The sequence below is a fragment of the Arachis hypogaea genome, chromosome 7 (genome assembly GCF_003086295.3).
Source record: "Arachis hypogaea cultivar Tifrunner chromosome 7, arahy.Tifrunner.gnm2.J5K5, whole genome shotgun sequence".
NCBI lineage: Eukaryota > Viridiplantae > Streptophyta > Magnoliopsida > Fabales > Fabaceae > Arachis > Arachis hypogaea.
In genome coordinates this window covers 71,810,432-71,827,128 of record NC_092042.1, presented here as the reverse complement: position 1 = coordinate 71,827,128, position 16,697 = coordinate 71,810,432, and the positions used below count along the sequence as shown (strand labels likewise).

Below are 16,697 nucleotides of genomic sequence, written 5' to 3'. Positions count from 1 at the left end.
TAAAAAACAACACACTTGATATGGCCTTATATTTACATATGGTTGAATTTGGATCCCTATTTACTCCAGTAAATATAAACTTCCAATAATACAATAGCAAATTAAGAACTTTCCCTAAGCAAATTGCAGAAATTTAATACAATATTATATTTCAACATTAATGTGTAGAATGACAATAAAAACAATACATAAGAGTTTCTTCTATTTCAAGCTTGCACCTTGTGTAGACCGATATGAGCACCATATTGGGGTTGAAGAGTAATCATATTGATTGGAGCATGAGTATAGGATGGAGAAAGTTTAAACGAGAAATGTTGTAAAATCAACGACAAAGCCATTTTTGCTTCCACTATGGCAAAGTTCTGTCCGATGCATATTCTAGGACCCCATCCAAACGGAAAAAAAGAAACTCTGCCATTTGTTGCCTTTAAAACTCCTTCGGAAAATCGTGTCGGGTTGAATTCCTTTGCATTCTCACCCCATATTTCAGGATCATGATGAACCAAGAGAGTTGGCAAGGAAAGTTGAACTCCAGCAGGCAATGTTAAGTACCCAAGTTTCATATCTTTGTGAGTAATTCGAGTAAGCCCAATTACCGGTGGGTATAATCTGAGAACCTCATAGAAAATCATGGTGACCTGTTGAAAAAAGATTATCGTAATGGTATGTACAAGGTTAGACCGTTAAGTGCAATTAGATAATGTGTCTATTAAACTAGGGGTGTCCGCGGATCGGATCGGATCGGATATGGTCAAAAATTTGATCCGATCCGCATTAAAATCATCGGATCGGATCGGATCCAATATCCGCAGCTTTTAAGGTTGGATCCGATCCGATCCGATCCGCACATTTGCGGATCGGATCGGATCGGATATCGGATATATCCGCAAAACACAAAAATATTTTTAAAGGCTTATTTTTATTAAAAAAATATCAATAAAATTTATTTTTTTTATTTTTTTAAATATGTTTACTCTTAAAATAATATTAAACATACTTTTCTTAAATAATAAATTAAAATAATATAACATATATGATAATTATTAATTGAAATAAAACATAAAAAGAATATTTATTTATTTATTTCTTTAATTTTGCAGATACGCGGATATGCGGATACCAACACAAAATCCGCAATCCGATCCGATCCGAAAGCCTTGCGGATCAGATCCATATCCGTAATTTTCGGATCGGATTCGGATAAACACCACAGATATGCGGATCGGATCCGATCCATGGACACCCCTGTATTAAACTATTCTTTTCCCTTGTTAAATAATAATAATAATAATTAAATTAATCAAGATAATTAGTGTTTTACACTTTAATTAGGAAATTTTATGTTCAAGTCTTAAAAACAACAAAACATATATGACACCCATCTTGCAGTTGAACATGTATAGCATCATTGAACAATTAAATCCAAACACGTCCTTATATATGATATTGTTTTTTCCAAGTTATCTTCTCCATAAGGATCTTAAAGGGTTTTTGAAGGATTAAAAAGAAAATTCCATAAATATAATATGAGGAGGTAGGTTAACACTTAACATGTTACTATGAGGAGGGAGTTTTTTTTTTTTTTTTAAAGAAAAAAGAATAAATATAGTATGGACTTTGCTACCTTGTGCTCTGAGGACATAGGTTAAGCATACTATAAAAAGAAATATTTTCTAAAAATTATTGTAAAAATCAAATTCTTTTACATTTACAATACATTAAATACACCAAAGTATTAAAAAATGTCTATCATTATATTTTTAAGGGTTTAGCTAACGTGTGTCCTAACTCTGCCTATGCTACACCTGTAGTTCATAGCCGATTCCAAGTCCGGATAAAGGAGGAGGGTTATGTTAGGCCTTCGCCAACCAACAAAAAAAACTTAGTTGAATTTTCATTACATGGATCAAAGACGTTATTGCGCTAAAGTCAAGTCGTTGTCCGAAAGCAACGCGCTGTATGGCTCGCGTACAGTGTCAAATGAGCAAGAGTTCCCGCATTTTCATGAATGGATAAGGGTAAATAAACTAATTCATAAAGAAAAAGGTAACGGTAAAGGTCGGAAAGACAAAATGTTGAAATTTGGGACATTGAACATAAGCACTTTAATAGAAAAATCCATGGAGGTGGTGGAACCATGACAAGGAGGAATATTAACATCATGTGCCTACAAGAAACAAAATGGATCAGCACGAAGGCTAGGGAGTTGGATACCTTCGGGTTCTAACTTTGGTATACAAGAAAGGTGAATAATAAGAATGTGATAGTTATTATCGTGGATAAGCAGTGGAAGAATGATATAGTGGATGTCAAGAGGGTGGGAGATCGGATCATTTCTATCAACATGTGGTGGAAGGAGGTACTTTTCATGTGATTAACGCGTATGCACCGTAAGTGGGTTCGGACGAGTAACATAAAATAAGGTTTTAAGAGGATCTAGAGCGTTTGGTCCAAGACATACTTTCGGGAGATAAAATTTTTTTAGGAGGAGATTTAAATAACCATGTTGGAAAAGAAGTGAAGGAGTATGGAAGTATTCATGGACGCCATGGTTTCGGAATAGTCAATAGCAAAGGTAAAACTATTTAACTTTTCTTCAACATTTGACATTCTCATTGCAAATATATGTTTTAAAAAGAAAGACGAACATCTTATAACCTATAGAAGTGGCATGACAAGCTCTCAATCGACTTCTTCTTGCTGAGGAGAGTTGACCGAAAATTTTGCATTAATTGTAAAATTATTCCGGGAGAGAGTTTAACAACACAACATAGGGTTCTCGTTATGGATTTTTGCGTTGAGCAATAGTTGAGGAAAAGACATCATATGAAGAACTCAATGACGAAGTGTTGGCGGATAAAAGATGAGGAACAAGGAAGTTTCCTAAGAAGGGTAAGAGAAGAGGCCGAGTAGAAAGGGAATGGAAGCGCGGAGGAGATGTGAAGGGAGATAGCAGAAGTTATTAGAAGAATAGCAAAAGAAAGTTTTGATGAATTTAGAGGGATAGGACCAATGGACAAGAAGATGTGAAAGGATATTACACATTTCGTTTTTAATTTTTGATAAGCAAGATGTGTAATGTAGAATAAAACCGTAAATATGCTCAAGTTTTAAAATATTGCTAAATATCATATTTATTTTATTTTGTTTAAAAAAATTCCGAAGAGGACATATGTAATATAAAGAGATTTTTGGGGAGGTATTTGTAATTTCTCTTAATAGTAATCATTTTGAAGGTAAAAATTACAATACTTACAATCTTAAGACGACTCAGCCCCTCAAAGTCAGGCGTTTGATTTCCAAAGACTTGCAAGACTTCTTCCCTTGCACGTGCTTGCCAATCAGGGTACCTACTCAATAACACCATAGTCCAAACAAGCAAAGTTGAGGTTGTCTCTTCACCAGCAAAATAGAATAGTTTGCACTCTTCAATTACATCTTCAAGACTCATTCCAATATTCTTGTTATTTCCATGATCTTGAATTTCCTTATGATTTGATTCCAAAAGTATGCCCAATAAATCATTATTTTTGGTAGCTTCACCTGCTTTCAATGCTTTCTCTCTATTATTGATCATCACTTTAAGTGAATTTTTTATATCTCTATCAATCTCCTTCATCCTCCTGTTGATCTTAGTAGGTACGAACCTAAACAAAAAACAAAATTAAGCTTATTACCAATTGTTGACCAGAAATATTACTATTGCAAGTAATTGTAGGAGAGATGCTATATTTTTGTTCACCATACATTTTTGTATTTGGTGATGCAAGTAGCTGTAGTAGAGATACTATATTTTTATTCATCATACATTTTGTTTCGGTAAGTGATTGGACAATGTATAGAATATATAAATTCTTGGACAATGTATAGAATATATAAATTCAAGAAGAATACTCCAAATCGGTTCCTAAAAAAATTTTAGTCAAACACTTTTGTCCTCCGCAAATTTTAAGCACTAAAATCAATCACCAACTTTTATTTCGTTAGACAAATCAATCCCCACATTATATTGTTTATCAATGTGGAGGGACTAGTGGAAAAAGGCCAGGCTGCAAAAAGGCCAGACTACAGTGTTTGGCCTGGCCTGACCTAGCCTGTTATAAAATAGGCACAGATCCAGACTCTTTTAAAAGCTTTAATACGTTAATAGGTCAGGCTCAGACTCACTCATTAGTCTTATTGGCCTGTCAGGCCTGTCTAGCCCTATTAAAATATAATTAAATATATAAATAATTATTTATTATTAACAAAATTATGAGATATTTTAAATTTATTATATTTTATTATAAATACTTTTGTATATTTTAAATATGTTAAAAGTTTAAAATTTTTTATAAATATTAAATATACGTTATATTACATATAAATATTTTAATTAAAAAATAATTTTTTTAAATAATATTTTTATTTTTGTAAAAAAAATTATTAGGCCTTTTAATAAGTTTGAGGCCAGGCTAGGCTGAATAACAGGCTAGACCTAGTACTTTATAAAAAACTTATAACAGGCTACAGGCCAGACTCAGGCCAATTAACTGTATGACAGGTCAGGCTTGTTAAGAGCAAAGCATGGCTTGGTCTGACCTGTTTCCACCCCTAGGGACTAATCTGATAATTTTAAAATTTTTTAGCGACTGTTATGTCTTTATTAAATAATGACTGGAATTGATTTGTTTAATTTTTTACCAAAATTTGACGCGATAATTGACATGTCTAACAAAATAAAAGGTTAGGGAATAATTTGGTGATTAAAATTTGCTAAGAATTAAATTGTCTGACTAAAAATTCTTTAGGAATTGATTTGGAATATTACTCTAAATTCAAATTCTTCACATTGAAATGAAGTTTTTTGTTTACAATTTTTACCGGTTCTAGTTGAGGTATATCACATTGTAACAGCATCAAAATATAATTTCACTGAATATTGTATAAAACAAATTTCTCATGTCTAAATGATAAATTTCAATTGATAATGGTAGGTGAACAACTCTTTTATTACGAGTAAATAGTCAAATTAGTCCTTGAAAGATCATTTATTCTACAAATTCATTTCCAAAAGATTTTATTAATCAAATTCGTCCTTCAAAGATTTTAAGTTACTAAGTTAGTCATATTAGTCTTCTGTTGCTTCCGTTGCTAATGGTGTTAAAGTTTGCTAATGTAGCACATTAAGTGACACCACAACACACTTAGTAGTCCTAATTGACGGCTAATATGATAAGTTTATGAAATTAGATCAAATCAACTCCAAATTGAAGGATTCGAATGCTTCAAGGTCTCAACTCAATTAAGTTTTGATTTTATCTAATTTAATAAATTTATCATATTAATAGTCAATTAGGACTCCTAAATATGTATTGAGGTGTCACTTAATGTGCCACATTAACAAACTTTGACGTCATCAACAAAGGAAGTGATGGAAGAACCAACGTGATTAATTAAAAATTTTTGAAGGACAAATTTGATTAAAAAAAACTTTCAGGACCGATTTGGAGAATGATTGATCTTTTAAGGATGAATTTGACCATTTACTACTTTTATTACAATTATTGTACAATGAAGACTTAAAATATCTTTATATTTGTAAGAGTTGGCCGTGAGAGTTGTCCAAATAACCTTTATGTTAGTTATTATAACGATTATTTAATTAGTTGTTAAATTAAGACAAAAAGTAAGAGAGACAAAATAGTACCTCCATCCAGGAATGTAAACGTTCATCAGAACCTTCATAGTGAGTTCAGCTTGCTCCTTCTGAAGCTCAAATATTCTTATCCCTTCTTCGTAACTACTTCCAAATGCAGCTCGAGAAATTACATCACTAGTCAACTTTTGAAGGAAAGGCCACACGTCAATTTCACATGATCCGTCCGAGGACAACATTCCCTCCCATTTACTAATCATATCAGTACAACTTTTCAAGAATGCTGGCATCATAATCTGCAGAACCCACGTATATAAAAGTTCAATTTCCTCGTATACAAACCTATGTAGCTTGCTAAAGTCTATTTTATATCCTAATGGAATCGAAAAGACACACAAACAATTCTGAACGTCCTACTTCTTTTTCTCTTCTTCCTTCTTTGACATGTTTACAAGATGTAAACTAATCATATCAACCACATAATAAGTCACCTTAATATTTTCTGAAGTGAATGCTGGATTGATTATTCTTCTATGTCTGTTCCATTTCTCACCCTCGTAACTGACGATACCAGAAGCTAGCAAACGAAGAAGTGGATTCGAATGAGGTTTTGGAAAGTCATGAATCTTGTTCAATACATCTTTGATTAACTCTGGATCTGCGATGGTCACCCTTGGTTTTGGTCCATACCAAAGAAATGAATTCTTACCTGCATGCATATCAATGACAACTTCATAACAAGGATGATAAGCAACGATAAAAGCACTCACAAACATGGAGAACAAGAAATTTTCTATATATACTATTTGATTATGTGAAATACACAAGCTAATATAGAAATAGTAATAGTATGAAAGCGTGATTTAAGGCTGGATATTTAAATTCAAATTAGTGGAGTCTAAAATCATGCATATTGTGAGATGATAAAATATATATGTTTGATGAACTCTGTTTTCTTCCTTTCTATATTCCCTTGCATATAGTTATTAAGCCTATCCAATTTGGTCAAGATATTAGGTCACTAGATTAGTCGTCCCACCAATAAACTACTAGTTGAACCGCTTAAACTAGATTTAAATTTTTATTTGATAAAATCAAGATATCCATCATCGACATTATTGGTGACTAATCTCTATATTACAGGAGCACTTCGAAAAAAATAAACAAACCATAAAATGATTAAAGAGCGTGATGAATTTCTAGCAGATTGGTTATCGAGTGTGAGGAAAAAGCTGGAGTTATTTATAGTTAGCTTAGAGTTTGTTAGAATTGGTTAGCCTCATATAAGCCTGTATATATTTAGACTAACTACATTCAATCACACAATTACAATAAAAAAATCCATGATTACTCTCACTAATCTATTCTCTCTTTTGATATGCGTTATTCTGTTCACCTTCAAGAATCTACACGTAGTATTAAGAGCCCGTTTGTAAGATTCATGGCTTCATTTTTGCTAATTATATATTCATCAACCAGTGCCAGGAGCACATAAGTTCCAATTCCAAACAAACTCAGTGAAGACAATTTCACAACATGGAGGAATGGTGCCTTAATCACACTTCAAAGTCTGGAGATGGAAGATCACATTAATCCCTCAAAGATCCCATCTCATTTTGAATCAGTCTCTGCAACCGAGGAGAATAGTGATGCAAATGTGTCCAAGAAAGTTTCAGTTGCATAAAGGACTTAAATTACTGAAAACCGCCCTCTCTTGGTTTGCTATTGCCTTTATGCCTTTGGAATTCTAAGATTCTGATTTTGTTACAGCTGTTTACCTCATTAACAAACTTCCTCCATCTATTCTCAATTTTAAAAGTCCTTTTGAAGTCTTGGTTTACAAGAAACCTAATTATTCATTCTTGAGAGTTTTTGGTTCCGTCTGTTATCATCTTCTCAAGCCATATAATAAGAGAAAGTGTGACTGCAAATTTGTATCTTATTGGGCAATGACTCCAACCAGAAGGTTATAAATGTTTCTCAAAGGATGGTAAAGTGTATTCGCCACGCACCTCTTTATGACATCTTTCTGAGGTTCCTTCTATTACTTCCATAGAGCATAGTTCTCCTTGAATATAGGAGTTACTTATGATCACCTACCTCAATTTGCTATTAATTCTCCACCCTTGCCATCGGTGGAACAAGCATCCTCATCATTTATAAGCATAGATACCTCACCTCAAACTCAAAACACCATTCCTATTTCTGGCGTTGAAATCAAACTCCCTATATATCTACTATTTCTAATTATAGTACTATTAGTCATACTGCCACTGATAATCATCCCATGACCACTAGAACAAAATTTGGTTCATTAAAGCCTAAATCTATAAGCTGGTGCACCACTATTGAGATCACTGACTTGGTCATTGCAACTCCCAAAACTGTCCTGCAAGCTTTAATCTGCCCTCATTGGAACAAGCCATGGACAATGAGTATAAGCCACTGGCTAAATAGCAAAAGGCTTTCATCATGTAAAAAAGTTTGGACTTCGAAGAGATATATAGTACAGTAATTCGACCCACTACTATCAGAATTATCATCACAATTGTTCCCATTCAAGGATGGGTGATGAGCTAGTTTGATTTTGATAATGTGTTTCTACATGGACAGCCAATTGATAGGGTATAAATGATATAGACACTAGGCCATCATCTCTCAAATTCATCAAGAGTTTGTAAGTTGTATAAAGCTATCTATGGACTTAAACAAGCACTGCAGGTTTGGTACAATACTCTAGCTGCATCTTTGAAATGTTTTGGCTTCTAGAATACTACTTCTGACATAGCATTATTTAGAGAGAAGTCCTCTATTACTATTACATACATGTTAATCTATGTTTAAGATATTGTTGTTACTTGTTCTAGTTCTATTGGCATTGATTGGTAAATTAAATGTTATTTTTTTCCCTTAAAAGATTTGGGCAAGTTTAACTATTTTTTGGGTTTGGAAGTTGAATTTTTGCATCCATACAAGCTGCTCTTCACTCAAACTAAGTATACAAATGATCTCCTTATTAAGGCGCAGATGCACCAGGCTAAAGCAATGCGTACCCCAATGATATCATCACTAAAACTCTCAAAACAACATTATGATGTATTTGAAGATACAAAGAAGTATAGGTTTATTGTCGGAGCATTACAGTATCTCACTATCAGAAGACCAGATATAGCTTTTTCCGGTGAATAAAGTGTCTCAATTCATGCACTGTATAATATTGGAGCATTGAAAAGTAGTCAAGAGGATCCTACTATTTGCAAAGTATCGCTAGTCAAGGAATGATCTTTTCTAAATGTGCTTATTATAAATTATTGTAATTTGCGGACAGCAGATTTGGATGATAGAAGGTCAGTAAGTGAATAACTTTTTCTACATTGGCAGAAACCTTATTTCATGGAAATTTGGAAAACAAACAAAGATTAGTAGCTCCACTACATAGGCAAAATATAGGATAATTGCATAAGCACAGACTGAGATCAAGTCGATTCAACAAGTTTGAAGGAGCTACATATATGCATCAAGATCAGAAACTCCAAACTGCGTTTCAGGCGTCTTAAGGGTAGTAAGTAGCAACATATATGAATTCGTACCGGCTAATAAACTTTCCAATGAATTTTTAAAAAGTAGAGCAAATAAATAGAGTGGAAGACAAATTACACACGACAAAGTATACAAAAGTACAGAACAAACATATCCAAAAGATTTTAAAATAATCCACGTGTATAGCATGGTCTTATACTCTTATTTATGCATTCACACTCTGTTCTACTTGTTAAATAGTGTAAAACATCGCTGAAAATTTTTGAGAAAATCAGAAGGATATGTCAAAAAGTATGTATGCGTAAATATTTCACACGTATTGATGTTGGATACTAACATTACACCAATTATTGTTGCATGTGATTATTCTTACCAAGTTTGAAATATTTGCATCATGCGTCTTCTTTTACATTTAAATTTATTATAATCTTTTTTCTTAAATTTTATATCTCCAACTATATACACCCAAAACACATAACTCGATAAATAAACTTTCAAATTGGACTTAATAATTCGAGAAAAGAACAAATAGGTCCTTAACTTTTTGGTTCACAGACATTTGAATCCTCGATAATTTGAAAATACATTTAAGTCCGTGACCTTTTTAAAATCTGGACACATCGATCCCTCTGTTCACTTAGATCTGTCGGACCCAACGAAAAAATCAAACGTGACTTCCCTTATACTGACCCGGCCGGCGGCCGATATATGGATACACACGTGGGAGAATTTTAAAATGGGACAAATTAGACCCAGGGATTGATATATCCAGGATTTTAGAGAGTCAAGGACTTAAATGTATTTTCATAAGCGGACTAAAAAAAGTCAATGACTTATTTGTCTTTTTCTCTAATAATTTTCATATTAAATAATCTCTTTCATGCATTTTTATTTCAATCTAAATTTTAATCCTATAAAATATGAGATGAAATTATCTCATATACATACAAAGGAAAGGCGAGTTCATACACTTCAATAATAAATTTTCATGAACAAATAATTAATTTATTCTAATGATTTTTTATCCCTAGACCCTAGCGATGGATATTCTAAATTCTAAGAAATATTAAATAAGTAAAATTCAGGATTTACGAATAAAAAGAAGGGGCAAGATGGGGAATACCGTATTTGTTTGTATTTTGCTGGACATAGCAGTAGAAACGTTGCAATATATCATCATCAGAGACATCCATGGGTTTAGATTGGGATTGTTTTAGCATCTTCACAATTTCTCGTGTGTCCCCAACCAGAATCCTGTACGGACTGCCTTTAAAGCCTTGCTCTCTCAACCGTTTCTCAAGCTTCTTTGGCGTTAGCCACAACCAGTTCAGCACCTTCCATCCCCATATCATTGCAAGAATCATCACTGTGACCGCAATAGCTGTGGTCCATGTTGCTTCCATTTGTTATGTGTCGTAAGAAGAGAAAGATAAAGATGGAGGAGATGAAACTAAACAGAAGCAGCAGAGTAGTGCGTTTAAAAAGAGTGTTAGAAACTTATGGGTTACACAATAGTAAGGCTGTGGGGTCACTGGTACCCGTTGCCTTTGACATTTCACGGATTATTTGATTGGAACAGTCAAATAAAGTCATAAAGATGGATATTGTCGAAGATATTTTTGTGTTATATTTTAATTAATTTTTGTATATTTTATTTAATATTTTTTGTTATATATTATTAAATTTTTTATAAGAATTTTTTTTAAAATAATAAAAAATATTTAGATTAGTTTAAAACTAAAAAGGTAATAGATTAATTATTAAATTTTTTTTAAAATTGTTTATATAAAAAAATATGCCACTTTCATTAATTAATATTATATATATATAGTTATATCGATAACAAATTCAAGTCTTCTAAAATTTTTATAAATAAAAAAATAATTAATTTATATTCGTGCAATATATAAAATAATTACTATATTATTATTATATTATAGATTATAGATTAAAATTCACTAATTTAAATTTGTTTTTATTTTTAATATAAACATTAAAAATAAATAAAATTTTATAATTAGATGTGGTGTAACAAAATATATATAATATTAATTAGTTTTTAAAAAAGTCTAGAAAAGTCCAATTAATTTAAAGTAAATATTTTTTTAATATTTGATTAAATTGTTCTTGTATTTAATATTTTTTTTGGGACTTCCTCTTATTTAAAAGTATAATCATTATTATTTTTTAATTATTATTGTTAGGGATGTTCGCAAATCAGATATAACTAAAATTTCGATATCTGCACTTTTTATATTTGGATCAGACATCAAATATATCTGTAAAATAAAAAAAATTAAAAAAATATTTTTAAATATATTTACTTCTATGAACATTTTTTATGTTTACTTTTTTAGAATTTTTAGAATTTTTTTAAAATTAATTAATATTATATATTTTTTGTTACACTACATCTAATTATAAAAATTTTGTTTATTTTTAATGCTTATATTAAAAATAAAAATAAATTTAAATTAGTAAATTTTAATTTATAATATAATAATAATAATAATAATATAGTAAATTCTTTTACATATGTACGAATATAAATTAATTATTTTTTTATTTTAACAAATAAAAAAATAATTAATTTATATTCGTGCATATGTAAAACAATTTACTATATTATTGTTATTATTATTATATTATAGATTAAAATTTACTAATTTAAAATTTACTATATATATATTTTGATGGGTGTGACATATTTTTTATATAAATAATTTTAGAAAAAATCTAATAGTTAATTTATTATTTTTTATTTTAGTCTAATTTAAATATTTTTTATTATTTTTGGAAAAAAAATATTTTAAGAAATTTAATAATATGTAATGAGAAATATCTAATAAAGTATACAGAAACCAATTAAAGCACAATACAAAAAATTTTTAGTAAAAGATGAAATACATAACTTTATTTGAGTGATCCCCTTGTTTGATACTAAATTTTATAGTGTCTTTTATGGCATGTCTAAAAGGAAAAATCACAATAATAAATCAAGGAGAACAAAATTTTACACCGCCAAACCAAAATCTGGTTCAAGAATCCACCAATGCACGTTTCTATATGGTTCGAATCAGATCAATTCGAACTCAAACTTCACGTAATTCGAATCATATTGATTCCAACTATGTACACATGCACACACCAAGTAATTCGAATCGGCCCTGATTCGAATTACACCCACGCACACGTTCTCAATTAATTCGAATTTGACTGATTCAAATTATTCATGCTATAATTCGAATTATGCTGTTAAAAAATTAATAATTTATTAAAAAAATGTTATTAAAAAATTAATAATTATTAAAAAAATTATTAAAAAATTAATAATTTAAAAATTAAAAATATATATTTTTATTTCATACATTTAAAAAAAGCTAACAAAATATTTAATTACGAGACTTTTTTAAAATATTAATGAGCTGTCAATTCGAATTCCATACAATACTCTTTTGTCCATTTTTAATAGCTCATGAATGTTTTTTAATAAATTTATTTAAATTATACTAAAAAATATTTTATTCTATGCAAAACAATTTAACAAAAATGGCTTAAAAAATGTTAGAAGTACTATAAAAATTTGTAATGTTCTAATGACTTAGGTAAATACATATATGTACTCAAATTTTAAATAAAGTACTCTACATAGTCAATATTAATTTAAAAATTAAAGAAAATATTTTATTCCATACAAAACAATTAAAAAATGTATTTTATTCTATACCAAATAATTTAAAAAGATGGCTTAAAAAGATGTTATGAATACTATAAAAGTTTGTAATATTCTAGTAATTTAGGTAAATACATGATAAAAATATATTTTCTTTAATTTTTAAATTATTATTGACTATGTAGAGTATATCTTTAATGTCCTAAGTCATTAGGACATTATAAATTTTTATAGTATTCCTAACATCTTTTAAGTTATTTTTTAAATTATTTTGCATATAAAAAAATATTTTTTGTGGTATAATTTAAATAAATTTATTAAAAAATATTCATGATAATTTTTTAATAAAATTATTTAAATTATATGGTGAGATATTACATGATTCGAATTACGCATGGGGAAGTTCGAATCACTCTGATTCAAATTATATGGTGAGTAATTCGAATTCTATACAATACTCTTCTACCTATTCTTGATAGTTCATGAATATTTTTTAATAAATTTATTTAAATTATACCAAAAAATATTTTATTCTATGAAAAATAATTTAAAAAATATTTTTTAACCCATTTTTTAAAATTATTTTATACAGAATAAATTTTTTTGTTGAATAATTTAAATAAATTCATTAAAAAAACTTATTAAAATATATTCATGAGCTATTAAAAATAGACAAAAGAGTATTGTATGAAATTTGAATTGATAGCTCATTAATATTTTAAATAAGTCTTGTAATTAAATATTTTGTAGCTTTTTTTAATGTATGAAATAAAATATATAATTTTTCATTTTTAAATTATTAATTTTTTAACAGCATAATTCGAATTATTCCAATCAGTCAAATTCGAATTACTTGAGAAGGCGTGCATGGGTGTAACAGGCTGATTTGAATTACTTGGTGTGTGCATGTGTACATAGTTTGAATCAATATGATTCGAATTACGTGTAGTTTGAGTTCGAATTGATCTAATTCGAACTATATAGAAACGTGCATTAGTGAATTCTTGAACCAGATTTTGGTTTGGCGGATTTGTGTAAAATTTTGCTCTTCCTTTTTTGACTTATTATTGTGATTTGCCCTGTCTAAAATGAGCACAACAATTATGTATTTATTGGATGTGCCATGTTTATATAGACCATTAGATTTTATTAGATAAAAATTATAGGCTAATATAAAAGAAAAACATTGATGGACTCTAATAAATACAGAATATCCTAATACATAAATAAGGCTTTAAATGACAATATTTTAATACACAAGACATTAAATGACAACAAAATTTTTTTATTCTTAAATAATTAAATATAAAATATATAAATACAAAATATATGAGTATTTTTATTCATTAAGATTAATTATTATGTAAGAGATTTTTATAATATTTAAAAATATATTAAAATAATATTTTAAAATGTAACATAAAAATATAAAATAATTAAAATTTTATTTTATATTACTTTACAAATAATTAGATTATTATATTCAAAATTTATTAACTAACTAATTTTGTTAAAGATATTATTATATAATATAATTTTTCATCTAAATATTTTAAAAATATAATTTATTTTAAATATTATATATAATACATAAAAATATTAACCTTGTTCATTTTTTTCAAAAACAGAATAAATAATATAATTCTAAATACATGCCTATCACATTATATATTCATTTATATTAGTAAAATCTAAACTAATCAAACTTAGAAATAAAAAATAAAAAATATATAAATATAAAAATATAAATATTTCCAAAATAATTTTATTTTTATTATATTTATATATTTTATATTTTTAATTATGTAAGCTTGATTAGTTTAGGTCTTACTAATATAAGTAAATATATAATATAATAGACATGGTTTTAGAATTATATTATTTATTCTGTTTTTCGAAAAAAATAAAAAAATAAAAAGTTAATATTTTCATGTATTATATATTATATTTTAAATAAATTATATTTTTAAAATATATTGATGAAAAATTATATTATATGATAATATCTTTAATAAAATTAGTTAGTTAATAAATTTTGAATATAATAATCTAATTATTTGTCAAGTAATATAAAATAAAATTTTAATTATTTAATATTTTTATGTTACAGTTTAAAATTTTATTTTAATAAAATATTTTAATACCATAAAATTTTTTTGCATAATAATTAATCTTATTGAATAAAGAATACTCATATTTTTGTATTTATATGTTTTATATTTAATTATTTAAGAATAAAAAATTTTATTGTCATTTAAAGTATTGTGCATTAAAGTATTGTCATTTAAATTATTTATTTATATACTAGGATATTCTGTATTTATTAGAGTGCATCAATGCTATTCTTTTATATTAGTCATTGATTTTTATCTAATAAAATCTAATGGTCTATTTAAATATAGCGCATCCAATAAGTACATAATTGTTGTGCTCATTTTAGACATACCCTGATTTTATATTAGCCTTTGATTTTTATCTAATAAAATCTAATGGTCTATATAAACATAGCACATCCAATAAACACATAATTGTTGTGCTCATTTTAGACATACCCGTCTTTTATTGTGATATTTAAATTGCCCAACTTATATTTATAAACAAGACTAAAATATCATTTTTGTTCCCCAACGTTTGGGGTAAGTTTCAAAGTTGTCCCTAACGTTTCAAAATTGACTCAATGTTGTCCTGCCGTTAAGGATCTGTTAACAAAATTGGAGGCGGGACAAAATTGAGACGATTTTGAAACGTTAGGGACTTAAATAGGACAAAAACGTTATGGACAAAAACAATACATAGAAATAAATTTTAATTTTATCCTTCAATAATATCAATTTTTTATTGTACATAGTATTCAATTATTTTTTAATCACATTTAAGTAAATTACAGTGCATTTTAAATAAATTAATTTTTTTTATAATTTTACTCTTAAAGTAATGTAATTTTTTTATAAATAAATAAATTTTACACTTTCATTCTAAATAACGTAATTTTACTTTCATTACTTAATCACATTACTTATAATTTTTTTTTTATAATTTTACACTTTTATTCTAAATAAATTAAATTTTTTTATAATTTTACACTAAAAGTAATGTGATTTTTTTATAAATAAATAACTTTTACTCTTTTTTTTCTAAATATATAATTTTACTTTGGTTACTTAATCACATTACTTATATTTTTTATAATTTTAAACTTTTATTTTAAATAAATTAATTTTTTTATTATTTTACACTTAAAGTAATGTAATCTTTTTATAAATAGATAAATTTTACACTTTCATTATAAATAATATAATTTTACTTTCATTACTTAATTACATTACTTATAATTTTTTTTTATAATTTTACACTTTCATTCTAATCACGTTACATTATTTATTTAGAATGAAAGTGTAAAATTTATTTATTTATAAAAAAATTACATTACTTAAATTATAAAAAAAATAAATTTATTTAGAATGAAAGTAATGTGATTAAGTGTAATTTACTTAGATGTGATTAAAAAATAATTGAATATTATGTACAATAAAAAATTGATATTATTAAAAGATAAAATTAAATTTTATTTCTATGTATCGTTTTTGTCTGCAACGTTTTCGTCCTATTTAAGTCCATAACATTTCAAAATCATCTTAATTTTGTCTCGCCATCAATTCTGTTAACGGATCCCTAACGGCAGGATAACATGGAGTCAATTTTAAAACGTTAAAGACTTAAATAGAACGATTGAAATGTTAAGGACAATTTTGGGACTTGCCCCAAATGTGAGGATAAAAACGATACTTTACTCTATAAACAAAAAATAAAATGTATAAAATAAAAATAAAATATTTAAAATTTATA

At 27.6% G+C, this 16,697-nt stretch overlaps 1 protein-coding gene across 1 annotated transcript; it reads right to left on the bottom strand.

Moving 5' to 3' along the window:
* Positions 1–10,736, bottom strand: LOC112703383 (cytochrome P450 716A67). The gene is made up of 5 exons (XM_025754804.3): positions 10,302–10,736; positions 6,130–6,347; positions 5,690–5,934; positions 3,257–3,647; positions 1–638 (listed from the first exon to the last, which is right to left on the bottom strand). The coding sequence occupies exons 1-5, from the start codon at positions 10,579–10,581 to the stop codon at positions 207–209; spliced, it is 1,566 nt and encodes a 521-aa protein (XP_025610589.1). The 5' UTR covers positions 10,582–10,736; the 3' UTR covers positions 1–206.
* Between the last annotated feature and the right edge of the window lie 5,961 nt (positions 10,737–16,697).